Raw genomic sequence first — 18,416 nt, 5'->3', positions numbered from 1 at the left:
AAAAAGATTTTTCACAGACTCACAAAGCAGGGGGTGGAGAGCTGCAGCAACATGCTATACAAAAGCTCCTAGAGCGGATTGCAGGAAAGGGACACACCCCCTTCACACAGAAACAGCTGAGGCTGTCAATCAGCTGAAAGTCCCACCCTGTCACCTTTTTTCTCTTGGTGTCAAGAAAACAGCAGAGAGAAATGACATTTAGTGATTAGGTCATCCCCTGCAGCTATCACCTTTTGTATCACTTCCCCCTTCCTTTAGATTGTAAGCTCCACGACCAGGGCCCTCCTATCCCTTCTGTACTGAAAGTATTGTAATTGTATGGTCTCCCTTATATTGTAAAGTGCTGCGCAAACTGTTGGCGCTATATAAATCCTGCATAATAATAATAGTGCTTTGGAGAGAGGGAAGTAAACACTGTAAAAATATTTGCTCTGTTCATATTTCATGTCAGAGGTTTATAACCACTAAAAATTCAGTTAGGCTAAAATTAAGTTTCAGACCAGACTAATTATTTTTAGAAGTGTTTGAAATCCTTGGCTAAATCAGCAATTATGAAATTATTCTTATGCTGATGGGTATACTTGGGTGAAACAGATGACATAATCACCTTATTTCTGACATACATATACAGTACACGTACACTGTAGTTAATCAGATAGCGTCTAAAAATGCAGGAAAAAAGTATTTTTAAAAACTTAACCCAATTTTTTAAAAATACTATAAAATTCTGCCGGAACTGGACAAAGACATGCTACAGCAGTTGATTATTAGGTGAAAAAATTTAACCAATTAAAAAACTCCTACTGTGTGATACAAATATCTAATCCAGGAGGTGCTTAGCAGCTCAGTATGAGGACATTACTAATATACCAACATTTTCACAACCCAGAGGACATTTTTCTACTGTGCTCTCATTTGAGGCAGTCTATTGGGCCCCATGTGATGGTCTGCTTGATTGTTAGGGCTCGTTCACACTTGGCTGTTTTGCCAACGCAATCGCTGGTCCGGCGTTTGCGGAGCGTTTTTTAATGCTCGGCAAACGCGCCGCAAACACCGCATGCACGGTTTAGCAACGGTTGCTAGGCATTTGCCGAGCGTTAATAACGCCCCACAAACGCCTATATTGCAGTTTGAGTGGTGTTACCGCTCCGCAAATGCATTACTGTGTCCAGTCAAACAATAAGGAACTGCATTACCAGACACAATTGTTATTTCAGTTATGAGTAGACTAAAGGCTAACAGCTACAACATCTTTCCAGTGTTTATGATTTCTCTGCCAGCCATTGAACCTCCCTATCCTGCAGCAGTAGAAGCAAGACCAGAGTTTTGTTTTTCTTTTTACTCTGAATACCCTGAAACATATTTGTGGTTTCCATAAAAGAAGCTACAAACATTTTTTTACCAAGTGCCTACACGCAGTGATACCTATCTTGCACAGTTTCTGGTTTATGTTTCAAACCAGAGAAGCATTAGGGTAGAAAGCAGAGATCGGTCTCTTCCTGACTGCTATGATGTATGCCCTTTTTTGCTCTCCTCATCCTCTACAGCGCACATTACACACTGCAACCAACAAAACAGTGCGGAGGCAGGAGGGGGCTCTCAAATAGAGGTCCATTTATTTGATCTCATTTAGTTTGTAAGTTAAGGTGGTACCTGCACTATGATGTACACATCGAGTTTCTGTGGCTGAAGCAGCTACAGTGTAGCTTTAAAGCTGTATTCTGGGTATAATCTTTATTCCATAGTTGCATTGGTCCAGCTTGGACCAATATAAATTAGTGCTGCTTCAAAATGAAAATTCTGTTGCCGAAACCAAAAATTCAAAATGCACTTGGGCAAAAACTGAAACCTAAATGCGCAGTTTTTAAAAAGGAATATATATTTTTTGAAAGAAAATACACTTTGATTAAAAAAAACTGCGATACTTAAAAATCTCTGACATTCGTGGCGATACCTCACGTGTGGTTTGAACACCATTTACATATGTGGGCATGGCCTACATATGCATTCACCACTATGTGCGAGCACAGGGGGATGGGGGCACTTTAAACTTTTTTTTTTAAATTTGTTTTTTGGGGGTTTTTTTCTTTTTGCACTGTCCCTTTAAAAAATGTTTTAATCACTTTTATTCTTATCACAATAAATGCATGCATCCCTTCTGATAGAAATAATTAGTGACAGGTCCTCTTTATGAAGAAATATGGGGTCAATAAGACCCCACATCTCTCCTCTGCAATGTAAAGCATTGGATCAAAAAAAGCATTGATCTAGTGCTTTTAAAATAAAAAATAAATAAAAAATATATAGCAAGAACTAGAAGTGACATCGCTCCGGTCCTCTTAGGGCATAGAGATGAGTGGAGGCTATCTTTTCTTTACTCATCTCTATGCCCAGCGTCGGGATCGTTCGATGGTTTTGCAGATAAGATGAGAACTACCAAGCGGCAGCTGGTGGCGGCAGCGATGGCGGGGTTTTTTCAGCACCTGTATCAGTGCTTTTTTTTCCATTTCGGCCTACGGCCGAAAGGGGTGTTTTCGGCCGAAATGTTTCACCCACCAAAATTTCAGTGCATCCCTAATATAAATATGCATTTCTCCTACCTGAGGGACAGCTGGGGAAGTAGACCATCACTATAGTAGTTGGTGCTAAAACAATGAAATCAGCCATCTGGACGAAGTGGACATCATAAATTCCCTGCCTTCCTCTTCACATCATCCAATCCAAGAATGCCTTCCATTTACAAGGTGTTCTGTGATTGATGGCAATGCTGAGCAATTTCCTCTGGACAGCGTGCAGAGGGGAAGTCGCTTGGCACAGGACCTGATCATGGCCATCACTGTAGTATTACCAACTGCTACAGTGATTGTCAATTTAACCAGTGATTCCTCAGGTAGCAGATATGCAGAATACAGATAAACACTGTTACGGCAAATAATACACAAATTACAGCTTAGTAAAACAAACCCTTTACCCTGTTCTTTTTTGCCAACAGGTTTTAAATAACTGGTTTGTAGTCTGCGGGTGGAGTCCTAGGTTTGTGTCAGGGATATAATAAGTGAATGAGACTGGGATCAAGTCATTAAAACATCCCATGTAATAGTTGAGTCAGTGGACACAACCGGAATCTCAAGTGAGAAATACAAGAAGCTACCTGCTGTTTTGATATACAAGATCTCAAAACACAATGCTGAATTATTCCTTTTAGATGATTGGCCCCAAAGTGGAAGAGTACTATGCAATCTTATAACCAGTTACTAGATGGAATAATATTTTATTAGTCATTACAATTGTAAGAAAGAAGGCTGCTCACGTCTTGCACAATAAGCAGTAACAGCATCACCCGCTGCCCATGTCTGCAATCAGGAAACCTGCCAAGCTTATTTCTGGCTGGAAACATGTGATGTTTTGCAACAGCGGTGATGGCTGGTCTAGCATTTCCCACGATACCTTGCTGATGACAGGGTAAAAGGAGCTTCAGGAAAACAAGTACAGTTATGGTTCAAAGCTTTAGAAAGGTACTCTAATGAAAGCAAAAACTTTTCTACAGTTCTGAACAGCAAACTTGCTTAGATCACCACATATAACCTATAAAGGGGTTGTAAAGGTAGAAGGTTTTTTACCTTAATGTGTTTTCTGCATTAAAATAAAAAAAATCTTTAATAGTAGTCCCCCCAAATACTTTCCAGAGCCCAATCTCGATCCAGCACTGTGCACAACTGCAGCAGATCTTCACCCCTCTCCCTGATCTCACAGGCTTGACTGCTGCTGTCAGTCCAAACCTGTGAGCAAAGGGCAGGGGTATGGGGCCAAGCGGAACTGTGTATCTGAATAGATGCAAAAGAAGCCTGCACAAGTGCCCTCCATAGGAAGCAGCTTTCTATAGGAGAACTCAGTTGGGGGAAGAAGCCAGAAGCACTGGCGACGGAACCCAGAAGAGGAGAATAGGGGCTGCCCTGTGCAAAACCATCGCACAGACCAGGTAAACATGACAGGCTTATTATTTTAGTGAAAAAAAATGTAAAGCTTTACAATCACTTTAACATTTTATATTGAGGGTTCCAAGGATGTAAGGGATACTATGTGTTTCATAATGTAACTAAAAACATTGACTCTATCTGCTGTCACAGTTCAATATTACAAGAATCAATATATAAAAAAAAATATATATAATAATATGTAAAAGTTAACTTGCTCTATGTACAGGCTTTTACCTTATCCCACTGCAAAGACCTTTAAACCATTTAAAACTGTTACTTAACATGCTTATGTTTCGAATAACCCTCTTCAATCAAGTCCAGTAAGAGCCATGGGAGTATTGATTATGATCTACTCATACAGTGGCATTTTTACTGAAAAATATAAGCAATATAAAGCACGGTGTGGGGCCAGGAGCACTGGCGAGGGACCCGAGAAGAGGAGAATTGGGGCTGCTCTGTGCAAAACTACTGCACAGGGCAGGAAAGTATGACATGTTTATTTAAAAAAAAACCAAAAAAAAAAAAAAACCAAGCCTTTAGTATCATTTTTTTTTTTTGCCACAAAGCTGACAGTTTTTTTATTGGATTAAGGAAATGTGTTTCAACAAGTTCTTTATTGAATAAACTTTAAAGAAACACACAATTATAAGTGTACATATATGTTCAATTACACAGGTATAGGTGCATCTTCAAAAAAAAAAAAAAAAAAAGAAAGAAAAATACAAATCTTCCCAAGGTGAGGATGTTAGACACCATTGCATCCTTTGTAGAGATAGGTATCCTAGCTCATTGTGCTATCGCAAAAATATCCCCGTATTTAAGTGCATGGATTGTAGAACTGGGAATCTAGCTTAAAAATTAAAGAAAGGACAGAGAAGAAAGACCGAAAACAAAATGAAGGTAAGAAAAGCAGGGCAAAGGGTTAGGGCTGAGTCAGATCGGGTCCCCACGCATAGACCAAAAAACAAGTAGCCAAGTTTGAAAGGTTAAAGTGTTACTAAACCCAGGACCCTGCATTCACTATATCTGTTCTCCCACAGTACACTCAACATGGAAGTGCAATTATTTTAGTAAATATAAACTGCTAAATACCTTTTCTCATCAGCATTTGGAGCAGTCTTGTGACTTCTATTAGTGTCCAGTCAAGCACTGGTTAAAGCTTGTAAGAGGAGTATTCATTTTGCTCTAGGAGGATGCAGGAGCCCTGACCGCTGTCTGCACAGTGTTGATTGGCCCTGTGCTGAACACATGCACCCTCCCAAGAAAAATAAAATAAAAAAACCCTCTAGTAATATACACTAAACTGAGCATGTGCAGAGGGACGCCACACAATATATCTTATCAGGAGATAAGAGAGGGGGGCACGGGAAGAAGGGGAGGATCAGAGAAGTGAGGATCAAACAGTGTTTTTACACAAGGCAGAATATTTACCACTTAGATCCCACAGTGAGTATAACAAGCATGCTTTACAGCATATACAGACTGATTTTACAGTTGTGGGTTTAGTAACACTTTAAATTGACTTACTGGGCCACTGGCATTTCTTTCTAAAGAACTATCTACCCAAAGGCTCCAGATTTGTTTTTTTTTTAAGTTTATTGTGTAAACCAGCAGAAAGGTACCATTTTCAGCTGGTCCAGTCTGCTTGTCACATGTGGCTCACTTGCAGGAAGGAAACAAATGGCTAATCTGACTCTGGAGCAACAGCATAGATGTATCTTTAACAGTGCTAGGGCAAGTGTGTCACATCCCCTTGTCCCTCTCTATGTTAGATGCAGAGCAGCACGCTGCCTCAGGAAGACATTAAAAGGATTCCTACAAGAAAGATTGTGGGTAAGAATACAGTGCGGAGGGTCAGTAGAGAGCAGTAATATTTCCCTATGTGGTCCCTGCATTCTGCAACCGAACGGTAGTGTCACTGTGATCATGTGTGATTGTCCTCTGCACGGCACTCTCTGCACTGAACTTAAAGCGGAGCTCCACCCAAAAGGGGACGTTCCACTTTAAGGACTGGTCCCCCACTCCCTGTTAAGGATTGGAACCTTTGGGGAGCAGGGGGGAGCGGGTACCCGAAACTGACAGGTACCCGCTTCTACTTTCGCTGTGATCGCCTAGGCGATCGAATGCAAAAGTTGTCCTCTTCCCCCCTCCCCGTAGTCTTCTGGGACACATGACAGGTCCCAGAAGACTATGAACAGAATGCATGAAGGTAAAAAACCTGGAGCCTTTACAACCATTTTAATATATTATATAATTTATTTATATATATTTTTTTGGGGGGGGGGATCTGTTGGGTTTTAAAAGAAACATCTCTGGCCCAATTATATAGTGTGAAACACACTAGAACTTCCTTTAACTGTTCTTTTAATTGTGAAATGTATTGTTATGTTTAAAAAAATAACAGAAAAGCACCAATAGCATTGTGCATGGTACAGTATCCTTCATTCCTGTGAATATGGCTTCAGGTGGTATTACACCCAAAACCAAAAATGTAATATACTGTATTTCAGCTTACCAAGCATTAGATGCGGTGGCTGCATTCGTTTTGTTTTTTGGGTTTAAGAATTTTTTCCCCTCTGTTTTCACCTGATGATCTGGCTAGCAACACATATCCTATATTAGGGTGCCTCCACTTTGGACAAAGGAGTAAAAGAGACACCTTTCAACAACAGCACTGTTAATCTGGGGGGAGGGAAGAGTTAGATGTACTAGAAGACTTAAATACACTAACAAACTGAAGCCAAACTCCAGCTCAAGTTATTTAAGCAGTTACAGTACCAGCTTTTTCCTTTTCCTATGCTTTACATAGATTACTAAAAGCGGACTATAGTAAGAACCACTGTGAAATGGTTTGTTTCAACCCTCTGTTTCATCTAAAGCACAGTTTGTTCTGTTGAAAATCAACAGACCTACTGGCCAGATCACAGGGTGAAAATAAAGGGGAAAAAAAGCATAAAAAAGAAAACGAATGCAGACAGCACATCGAAGGATTGGTTAGCTGCAATATATTAAAATGCTTGTTTTTTGGTTTAATATTATGTTCTGCTCACAAAATGGCCTGTGTTGTATGTGGGCAAAACCCAGATTTTAACCACCATTAAAGACAAAAATCATTAAGTGCTTCTTACCTCCTATAGTGGTTTCTTGAAATTCATCAAACTGACCCTTGACGAACCGTAATACGAGACTGGACTTGCCCACTGCCATGTCTCCAAGTAGCACAAGCTTGAACTGGCATATCTTTGTCTGGCCTACTCCATTAGCCCTTGAGCTTCCCCTGCTGGCCATGGCGTCCTCCGTTTCCTGCCTTCCGACCCCTTCACACCTCCAAAAAATTGGATTCTTTAATCCAGTTATGTGAAACCCAAATTAACCTTTAAATACAAATCTGTTGAGAAAAAAAAATAAAATGCAGATTATCTTTTTATTCCACACTCAATACAAATCAGACAAACGAACAAGCATAGGGAACGGATACGACTATGCTATCAGATATGCAAGGTTAAACATGAACAAAGGCAAAACCTGATGTGTTTTAAAGGAAAGCAACTAAAACAACTTCAGTTCCACTACAAAGATAGCATCTGGTCAAACCAAAAGCTGTGCGCCAATTAGTAGTAGTACTAGTAGTAGTTGTAAAACAATGTAACATGTAAAAAAATAAAAAATAAAAGTACTCATACAGTACTAGACAGACAAAAAAAAACATAAAAACTGTAAACAAAACAAAATAATTTGAATTACATATCTGAAAAGGAGTGGGAAGAAGCACCAGCCTGTTTAATCCCACCTCTTCTCCATAATTAATAATAATAACATTAATTAGCTTCCCATCAGTATAAAGTTCTACAATAATAATTCTAAGATTATGCCAATTACTAATAATGTTGCTATACAATCAAACATACAGACACATTTTCACACACACAGGTGCATCTCAATAAATTAGAATATCATCAAAAAGTTAATTAATTTCAGTAATTCAATTAAAAAAATTAAACTTGTGTTATATAGATTCATTGCACACACAGTGATACATTTCATGCATTTCTTTTAATTTTGATTATTAAGGCTTACAGCTGGTGAAAACCAAAAATTCAATATCTCAGAAAATTTGAATATTATAAAAAAAGTTCAATATTGTAGACTCATGGGGGTTAATTTACTAAAACTAGAAAGTGCAAAACCTGGTGCAGCTCTGCATAGAAACCAATCAGCTTCCAGGTTTTTTTGTCAAATCTTAACTGAATATGCTGAAGATTGGCTACTATGCACAGCTGCACCAGATTTTGCACTCTCCAATTTTAGTAAACCAACCCTATGGTGTCATACTTTAATCAGCTAATGAACTCAAAACACCTGTAAAGGTTTCCGAGTCTTTAAATGGTCTCTCAGTCTAGTTCAGTAGGTTACACAATCATGGGGAAGACTGCTGACTTGACAGAAGACAGTCATTGACACCGTCCACAAGGAGGGTAAGTCACAAAAGGTCATTGCTAAAGAAGCTGGCTGTTCACAGAGTGCTGTATCCAAGCATATTAATGGAAAGTTGAGTGGAAGGAAAAAGTGTGGTAGAAACAAAGGTGCACAAGCAACAGGGATAACCACAGCCTTGACAGGATTGTGACGCAAAAGGTCATTCAAGAATTTGGGGAAGATTCACAAGGAGTGGACTACGGCTGGTGTCATTGATTCAAGAGCCACAACACAGAGATGTATCCAGGACATGGGCTACAACTACTGCATTCCTTGTGTCAAGTCACTGTTGAACCAGAGAAAAAGTTGGAAGCGTCTTACCTGGGCAAAGGAGAAAAAGACTGGACTGTTGCTTAGTGGTCCAAAGTCCTCTTTTCAGATTAAAGTAAATTTTGCAATTAATTTGGAAATCAAAGTCCCAGTGCTTGGAGGAAGAGTGGAGAGGCACAGAATCAAAGTTGCATGAGGTTCAGCATGAAGTTTTCACAGTCAATGATTTGGGGAGCCATGTCATCCGCATGTGTTGGTTCACTGTTTTTTTTATCAATTCCAAAGCCAGCTCAGCCCTCTACCAGGAAATTCTAGAGCCCTTCATGCTTCCCTCTCCTGACCAGCATTATTGAGACGCTGATTTCATTTTCCAAAAGGACTTGGCACCTGCCCACACTGTCAAAAGTACCAATACCTGGTTTAATGATCATGGTATCACTGTGCTAGACTGGCCAGCAAATTTGCCAAACTTAAACCCCATAGAGAATCTGTGGGGTATTGTCAAGAAGAAGATGAGAGACACCAGACTGAACAATGCAGACAAGCTGAAGGCCGCTATCAAAGCAACTTCCATAACACCTAAGCAGTGCCATAAGCTGATTGCCTCCATGCCACATTGATGCAGTAATTTGTGCAAAAAGAGCCACGACCAAGTTTTGAGTGCATACTATACTGTACATGGACATACTTTTCAGCAAGCCAACAATTCTGTATTAAAAATCCTTTTTTTATTGGTCTTATGTAATATTCGAATATCCTGAGTTACTGAATTTTGGGGTTTAACTAGCTGTAAGCCATAATTATCAAAATTAAAAGAAGGAAATGCTTGAAATATATTACTCTGTGTGTATTGAGATGCACCTCTATATGCATATATACATGTACATACTGTACACACCCAGACAAAACTAAAGATAAAACAGAAAAATAACTCAATATACATAAATAGGCAGACAGTAAACACACAGTAGTGATTCAAACATCTTCATTCTTGTACCTTGTAAAAATCATCTCTTTATACCTTTTTTTTTTTTTCTTTAAACTGGTTTATGCTTGGACATTTCTTGAAGTTTACATTAAAACTGTTCCACAGTCCGCACAGCCAGAGTCTTAAAATCAAATGTTCCCCTTAGGTTATAGCCCCCCCTCCCTTTCAATTAATAATCAGAATATTTCCTGGTAGCAAATTGTTTTTTGCCTTAAATATTTGTGCTCTCTCTATTATTTTAGGAGTTTTAACTATAAGAATGAGAAGTTTGTGTGATCCCTATATTCTGCCCCATAAATGATGCGTATTGCCTTCTTTTGCAGTGTGATTAATCAATATAGTTTAGTTATATAATTATTGCCCCAAACCTTTGCACAATAATTAGGATATGGAAGAACCATTGAACAGTATAAACCTATGTGCATTATAGAGACCGCACGCATACATTTTAAGGCTCTAGCTTACAAATACAGTCAGAAAGATCTTCCATTAGGGTGCTCCATCTATATTATTTTGGTTCATGCTCCCTACAGGCTTATAATGTTGCAACTGAGACTAGCAGAAGGTTTTTTGGTCCCTGTTGGCCCATCACACAACCTTAACCACTTGCCCTCCTGAGGATTTACCACCCTTCCTGACCAGGACATAATTTGCGTTATGGCGCTGCGTTATTTTAACTGACAATTGCACAGTCATGCAACGCTGCACCCAAATTAAATGTAGGTCCTTTTTTTCCCCACGAATTGAGCTTTCTTTTGGTGGTATTTGATTGCCTGTGTTTATTTTTTTTTTTTGATTGCCTGTGTGCTGTCGCACTTTGAATGACAATTGTGCAGTCATGCAACATTGCACCCATGTGAAATTTTTATCATTTTTTGTGCACAAATAAAGATTGATTTTGTTGGTATTTAATCGCCACTGTGTGTTTTATATTTTGCGCTATAAACAAAAAAATGCAAAAAAATGTAAGAAAAAAGTTTTTCTTTGTTTCTATTATAAAATTTTGCAAACAGGTATATTTTCTATATTTTCTATATCTTCACTGATGTGCATTGATGAGGCTTCACTGATAGGCATCACTGATGGGCACTGATAGGCAGCACTTATGAGCTAGCACTGATGATGCAGCAATGATGGGCACTGATAGGCGGCACTGACTGGCAGCACTGCTGAACACGGACGGGTGGCACTGATGTGCATAGACGGGCACTGATGGGTGGCACTGATCTTCACGGCACTGATCAGCAGTGCAGATCTGTTTTCTGACAATTGCTGGTTATCGGCAGTACTTTCCTCACACTGTGACAGCAGACAACCGGCAACTGCATTTACCCGGTGATCTGCTGTGTCATTGGACACAGCTGATCACGTGGTAAAAGGCCGCTGTGATTGGCCTTTTACCACATCACGTGATCAGCTGTATCCGTAGGACACAGCCATCACAAAGATAGCCAGGTGTGCCCCGCTGGGGGCGCACAGGAGGGCGTGCTCTGGGAGGACGTCATTCGTCTATAGCCAGGTTGTCAAGTGGTTAAACATGTCCAGTAAAAAAAAGAAAAAAGAAAAAAATCTAATTTCGTCATAAGTTTAGGCCAAAATGTATTATGCTACATGTCTTTGCTAAAAAAAAATCCCAATACATGTAAATTAATTGGTTTACGTGAAAGTTATAGCGTTTACAAATGGCGATATAGATACTGGAATTTTTTTTTATTTTTACTAGTAATGGCGGCGATCAGCAACTTTTAGCAGGACTGCGGCGGGCATTCTGACACTGAACTGACTTTGTGTCACTGACATCCCCAGTGACCACTAGGTAGCAAATAAAGTCAGCAGGTTTCTAAAGCACCAATTCATGCAATTTTATGAATATCTCTATCAAGGCTCTCTGTAGTTTTGCTATGCCCACAGTGTCTAAACACAACAGTAAAAAACAGTAATAGAAATGTCTCACAGAAAGAGTTGGTATTGGAGATTTGATTGCTGCTGTTTAACATTCTCCATCCCCAGGCATTCTTGTTTCAGCAGCACAAATATGATAGTACTGTAGACACTAAAATGATATTCTCTGTACCGGAACTCACAACACACAAGGTTTGTCTATAAATAGCCCATTTTGCTCTCCCTTTCCTTTTATACTGGTGCTATAGCAGACAACAAAAATGCCAGAAAAAAAAAAAAAAAAAAACCCTTTGACACCAAGTACTGCGTACTCTACAAGAACATAAAAGTCGAACAGTAAGCTCTTGCAGACAAGAATGGTCAAATTCAATATGTTATTAAGGTAAGCAGCATGAAATAAAATTCAGCAAAAATAAAGAGAGCCTCCATCTGTAAACGGTCCTTCTAAACGAGACTGCTTATAGTACAACTAAAGGCAATTTTTTGTTTTTTTAGTTTTGGATAGAGTGGAGGTGGATTAGAACATCTGTCAGGTTTTATTGCGGTCTGCGCCCCCGCTAAGAAGATTCACCCTCTCTATTTGTCCTGTTTACCATTAAAAGTAAAAGAAAATCCCAAATTTTGGGTTGTCCTCAGAAAAGCAACAGAAGGGGAATCATCCAATGGGGACACTAGTTCTGATGACTTGGGGGTCCCCAAGGGACTCCCTTAAAGCGGAGTTCCAGTCACACTGTAAAAAAATAAAAGTCAGCAGCTACAAAAACTATAGCTGCTAACTTTTAAAAAAACAGCCACTCACCTGTCCCTCGATCCTGCGGGGCCCTCCCTGCAGCCAGTTTCAACGGCCGTCTGCTGTTCCCGGCACCGGCATCTTCAGTGTGGGCACCCAGTTGTGACAGCTTGCGGTTCACAGCTTAGGACCCACTGCGCATGCGTGAGCAGCGCTGAGCTTTCACAATAGTCCTGCAGTCTTCTGGGACTTGTGTCCTGGAAGACTACGGGGAGGGAGAGGGGGAGGGAGCACAACTTCCACTTCCGATCACCTAAGCAATCGCAGCAGAAGTGGGAGCGGGTACCTGTCAATTTCGGGTACCCGCTCCCCCCACACTCCCCAAATGTGCCAATTCTTAATGGGGTGTGGGGCACCAGTCTTTAAAGTGGAACTTCCTCTTTTGGGTGGAGCCCCGCTTTAATTTGCAGAGGTTTTCTCTCACTTCCTGCTTTGCCGATGGGACAGGAAGTGAAGGGAAATCTCCCCATGAGGACACATAGTTAGTCTGGCTGAAAAGAGACACAAGTCCATCCAGTTCAACCATTAAAAAAAGTTATAATCCTACACCCACAGTTGATCCAGAGGAAGGCAAAAAAACCCAGCAAAGCATGAGGTGGGTTGCAACTCAGCTCACCACTGCACCCTCCAGCTCACCTATGCACCCTGTCTGCAACTCACCTGTCAATTTATCTCTGCAACACCTGACTGCAGCTCACCTTTGCACATCCCCGCCTCCCCCTCCACTGCCCTTCATATGGTTAGCTAGCTTTGCAAAACACAGCTGTTAGCACCCGACCCCTCTCTATAGTAACTCCCGTTTCGGGTCCTATCTTCCCGCACAGTGCACCAAGCGCACTTACTCACTGCTCCACCTCTTCCCCACTGGCCGGCGATCACCCCTGGGGCATTGGCTTCCATGCATTAGGCTGCAAACACATTGCGCCCTCAGATATCTGTTCCTTCCCTGTCCCACAGTGAATACAGAGGTAGGGAGGTTCTGTGGGAGCGGATGGTGCTGTCACTTACAAGAGGGACTGTCACTTCCAAACAAGCCGAGCTTCTGTGTTTATAAGAGACAGTAGATATTGGTGTGCACAGGGACAGTGCCGGAGGTGGCAGAATGGCATTCCGGCTAAAAAAAAAGCCCTGATCACAACTAGGTCTTATTTTCGGGGTAGGCATTATACTTTAGCAATTCCCAAAAATGGTACTAGGTCTTATTTTCGGGATAGGTCTTATTTTCAGGGAAACAGGGTATGTAAAATAGCAGCAGTCATTAGCCTGAAAAAACAAAACAAAAACAAACTAAGGCCTCTTGCACACTGCTACCTGAAAACACTCAGCTTTCAGATGTTTTTAACTGATCTAAATGCAGCCCATTGTTGTTCTTGTACTTGTATACATAGGCTAGGCACATAAACATTTGCTGTGTACAGATTAGTAAAAAAAACAAAAAACAAATCTGAGTTGCCAGTCAGTTTTATTTGTGTATACATACAAATACACACATATGCCACCACACTTCCTTCATTTAAAGTAAAAGCTAGAAGAATTTGTATGCTCTGGTGTGCATACTTGAACATACAAACAGATACAAGTGATATACAGCCCCTCCTTGCGGTTTTTTTTTCTCCAAGGAAACTCTGATGCGTATACAGTCAGGTCCATAAATATTGGGACATCGACACAATTCTAACATTTTTGGCTCTATACACCACCACAATGGATTTGAAATGAAACAAGCAAGATGTGCTTTAACTGCAGACTGTCAGCTTTAATTTGAGGGTATTTACATCCAAATCAGGTGAACGGTGTAGGAATTACAACCGTTTGCATATGTGCCTCCCACTTGTTAAGGGACCAAAAGTAATGGGACAATTGGCTTCTCAGCTGTTCCATGGACAGGTGTGTGTTATTCCCTCATTATCCCAATTACAATGAGCAGATAAAAGGTCCAGAGTTAATTTCAAGTGTGCTATTTGCATTTGGAATCTGTTGCTGTCAACTCTCAAGATGAGATCCAAAGAGCTGTCACTATCAGTGAAGCAAGCCATCATTAGGCTGAAAAAACAAAACAATCCCATCAGAGAGATAGCAAAAACATTAGGCGTGGCCAAAACAACTGTTTGGAACATTCTTAAAAAGAAGGAACGCACCGGTGAGCTCAGCTACACCAAAAGACATGGAAGACCACGGAAAACAACTGTGGTGGATGACCGAAGAATTATTTCCCTGGTGAAGAAAACACCCTTCACAACAGTTGGCCAGATCAAGAACACTCTCCAGGAGGTAGGTGTATGTGTGTCAAAGTCAACAATCAAGAGAAGACTTCACCAGAGTGAATACAGAGGGTTCACCACAAGATGTAAACAATTGGTGAGCCTCAAAAACAGGAAGGCCAGATTAGAGTTTGCCAAACGACATCCAAAAAAGCCTTCACAGTTCTGGAACAACATCCTATGGACATATGAGATAAAGATCAACTTGTACCAGAGTGATGGGAAGAGAAGAGTATGGAGAAGGAAAGGAACTGCTCATGATCCTAAGCATACCACCTCATCAGTGAAGCATGGTGGTGGTAGTGTCATGGCGTGGGCATGTATGGCTGCCAATGGAACTGGTTCTCTTGTATTTATTGATGATGTGACTGCTGACAAAAGCAGCAGGATGAATTCTGAAGTGTTCGGGGCAATATTATCTGCTCATATTCAGCCAAATGCTTCACAACTCATTGGACGCCGCTTCACAGTGCAGATGGACAATGACCCAAAGCATACTGCAAAAGCAACCAAAGAGTTTTTTAAGGGAAAGAAGTGGAATATTATGCAATGGCCAAGTCAATCACCTGACCTGAATCCGATTGAGCATGCATTTCACTTGCTGAAGACAAAACTGAAGGGAAAATGCTCCAAGAACAAGCAGGAACTAAAGACAGTTGCAGTAGAGGCCTGGCAGAGCATCACCAGGGATGAAACCCAGCGTCTGGTGATGTCTATGCGTTCCAGACTTCAGGCTGTAATTGACTGCAAAGGATTTGCAACCAAGTATTAAAAAGTGAAAGTTTGAGTTATGATTATTATTCTGTTTCATTACTTTTGGTCGCTTAACAAGTGGGAGGCACATATGCAAACTGTTGTAATTCCTACACCGTTCACCTGATTTGGATGTAAATACCCTCAAATCAAAGCTGACAGTCTGCAGTTAAAGCACATCTTGTTTGTTTCATTTCAAATCCATTGAGGTGGTGTATAGAGCCAAAAATGTTAGAATTGTGTCCATGTCCCAATATTTATGGACCTGACCGTACATCAGTACAGTATGCAAGACGCCTAATGAAACCACCACATCAAAGTACATTTCCTGGAAGTACAACAAAATACCTGTTGATCCTGCTAGAAGTCTTTGTAACTTCCTGTGCACCCAGCTGAAATCTCTAGCAAAGTTGTCAGCTTTCCCAGTTTTTTTCTGTGAACAAATAGCCCACCAGGTGAAAACGCCAAGGAAGCTTCTCCAGGAAAATATTTCAGTCCTTAGATTATCCTTTTTAGTTCCTTCTCTACCAGTGCCTGGTAGCCCCTGGTGCTGCATACAGTCATCCACAGACATGAATACGTCAAGGCAGCTGTAGGTAGCTATGCACTGCAACCTGCATTTGAGATGTTATGTCTGTATGCATGTACCACTTTACAAAAGTAGCAGAGCATAGCTACATACAAGCACCGTTATCCACTCATGTCTGTGGGAGGCTGTACGCAGCACCAGGCACTAAAATATGCTGGGTTGTTTATGCTGCAAGTGTGAATACACCCATGACCCTAACAGGCAGTGAAGTAGACACCTGAAGAAGGACCCCTTATAGATAAACAGAAGGAATATGAATCAGGGCAGCAGTGTACAATGGCTGTAGCTTCATCTAAGTAACATGCGCATTTACATTAAAAAAATTACTATTTTTTTTTTGTCCACAATGGCGGTTAGTTGGGAGGGGGGGGGGGGTATCCTGCTGGGCATGCTAACAGTTCTAAGATGTAAAAGCAGCTTTATTCTACTTGACACAAATACATATTATGTAGAAGTAAGAATTCCATCCAGTTTTACTATAAATACTCAGAACATTCCAAGTGTCACTGAAGGAGCTCTCATGAAAACAGGCGTCTTTTCATAGGCAAACATTTTACAAGCATACACTTGATGTGCCTTTTACCCAGGCATCTACCAAGGAGAAACACAATGTGACATCACGGAAAAAGCCATCATCATGTGACTCAGAGCAAAGTCAGTGTTGTGCAGCAATTTAGCAATCAGTGAAACAAGTATTTATGCGCTGCTTTGACCTTGTTCCTCACCTTAGATCAAGGCTTGTGTGTTTTATACATTGTATCCCTGATGTCTACACCTAAATTCTGGATTATTATTTATACTCTCTGTTTACATGTGTGCAAGACCTTTGGGCCACCAGCAGTACTCACAAGTCTTGCTGCAGAACTTTGTACCTTATGATGTGCCAAACAATTATGAGCTCCAAGCAGAAGACACCAACTGTGCTAAATATCCGTTTGTGCTGTAAACACAAAGTAAACTAAAGAAAAGCTAAACAACACTAAGCAACTAGCAAGTATGGATAACTAATGAGTTGCAGCAGAAAGTGCAACTGTGCAAAGCTAAAAAGTCCACCCCAGCAAGACTGTTTTGCGGATAAGGGAGCAATGCAACAGGCACACTGGCTTAATGGCAGCTCCAACAAAACATATCCAACTTCCCTTTCGCGGCCACCAAGAGTGACAAAAGGTACCTGGTATTCTGAATATTGGCCACTAAGCCATCTACGGTTGTCAGGGTGGGGAGAGAATTTTCAGTTGTGTGTAAGGCAGCTAACAATTCCTGACTTGATACTTTTTCAAAGTCAGCACCTCATAAAGCATTCAAGACATTAGATTGGCATGACAGCCAGGCAACTAGCATATCCAGAAGGATAGAGCCATGGTAGTAGTCTCCATGCTGTCGGAGCACAGATTTGTTTACCCCCTTCCTTCCCAGACCAATTTTAGCTTTCAGTGCTCTCACACTTTGAATGACAATTACTAAATCATGCTACAATGTAACCCAACAAATCTTGTATCATATTTTTTTCACACAGATAGAGCTTTCTTTTGCTGGTATTTAACCTCTGCCATACAGGGCACTTTTACCCCCTTCCTGCCCAGGCCATTTTTCACGTTTCAGCGCTCTCACAATTCAATGACAATTGCGCAGTCATACAACATTGTACCCAAACTAAAATTTTATCATTTTCTTCAGAAAACTAGAGCTTTCTTTTGGTGGTATTTAATCAACACTGGGGTTTTTATTTTTTGCTAAATTAACAAAAAAAGATTGCAAATTTTGAAAAAAAACACGTTTTTCTTTGTTTCTGTTACAAAAGTTTGCAAATAAATAATTCTTCATAAATTTAGGCCAAGATGTATTCTGCTACATGTCTTTGGTGAAAATAACCCAACTAAGGATGAATTTTTTAGTTTGTAGGAAAGTTACAGAGTGCACAAACTATGGGATATATCTGAATATTGATCAATCCTGAAGTACTGACAGCCAATCTAATTTCTTGAGGTCCAAGAATGTCAGAACAGTACAGATATCCCCCAAATGACCCCTTTTTGCAAAGTAGACAGTCCGACGTACTGCATAAGAGGCCTGACAAGTTTTTTGAAGTTGTATTTTTTTTGTCATAATTTTTCGGAAAATAAAAAAATTTAAAAAATTATGTTCACCATTTTTTTTTACGTACTGTCACCAGTGCAGTACAGTGTCATCATATAACTGGCATGGCGGTGATCAGGGACACTGACTGGTGACAGTATGAAAAAATATATATATAATTTTTTTAAATTTTGTTTTACTTTTTTTATTAATTTCTTTTCTTTTTTTTTTTAGATTTATTTTTCATATTTCACTATGACCAAAGTAGTACAATGTTACCATAGTAACACTGTACTACTTTGAGGAAGTGATCAGTATTTTTTTTTTTTTTTAA

The 18,416-nt window shown here is 40.3% G+C and overlaps 1 protein-coding gene across 1 annotated transcript in view; it reads right to left on the bottom strand.

Moving 5' to 3' along the window:
- Nucleotides 1-18,416, bottom strand: part of LOC149474117 (ras-related protein Rab-5B-like) — a 50,570-nt gene that overhangs the window by 18,415 nt on the left and 13,739 nt on the right. The window contains exon 2 of the mRNA XM_089671745.1: nt 7,106-7,365. Within this exon, the coding sequence (XP_089527871.1) occupies nt 7,106-7,265 (160 nt within the window). The 5' untranslated portion in view covers nt 7,266-7,365. The remainder of the gene's footprint in view (nt 1-7,105; nt 7,366-18,416) is intronic.

The sequence above is a fragment of the Staurois parvus genome, unplaced genomic scaffold (assembly GCF_062004578.1).
Source record: "Staurois parvus isolate SC_StPar_1 unplaced genomic scaffold, SC_StPar_1.0 ptg000011l, whole genome shotgun sequence".
Taxonomy (NCBI): domain Eukaryota; kingdom Metazoa; phylum Chordata; class Amphibia; order Anura; family Ranidae; genus Staurois; species Staurois parvus.
The sequence above is the reverse complement of the archived record's forward strand: the minus strand, read 5'-3'. Positions and strand labels throughout refer to the sequence as shown.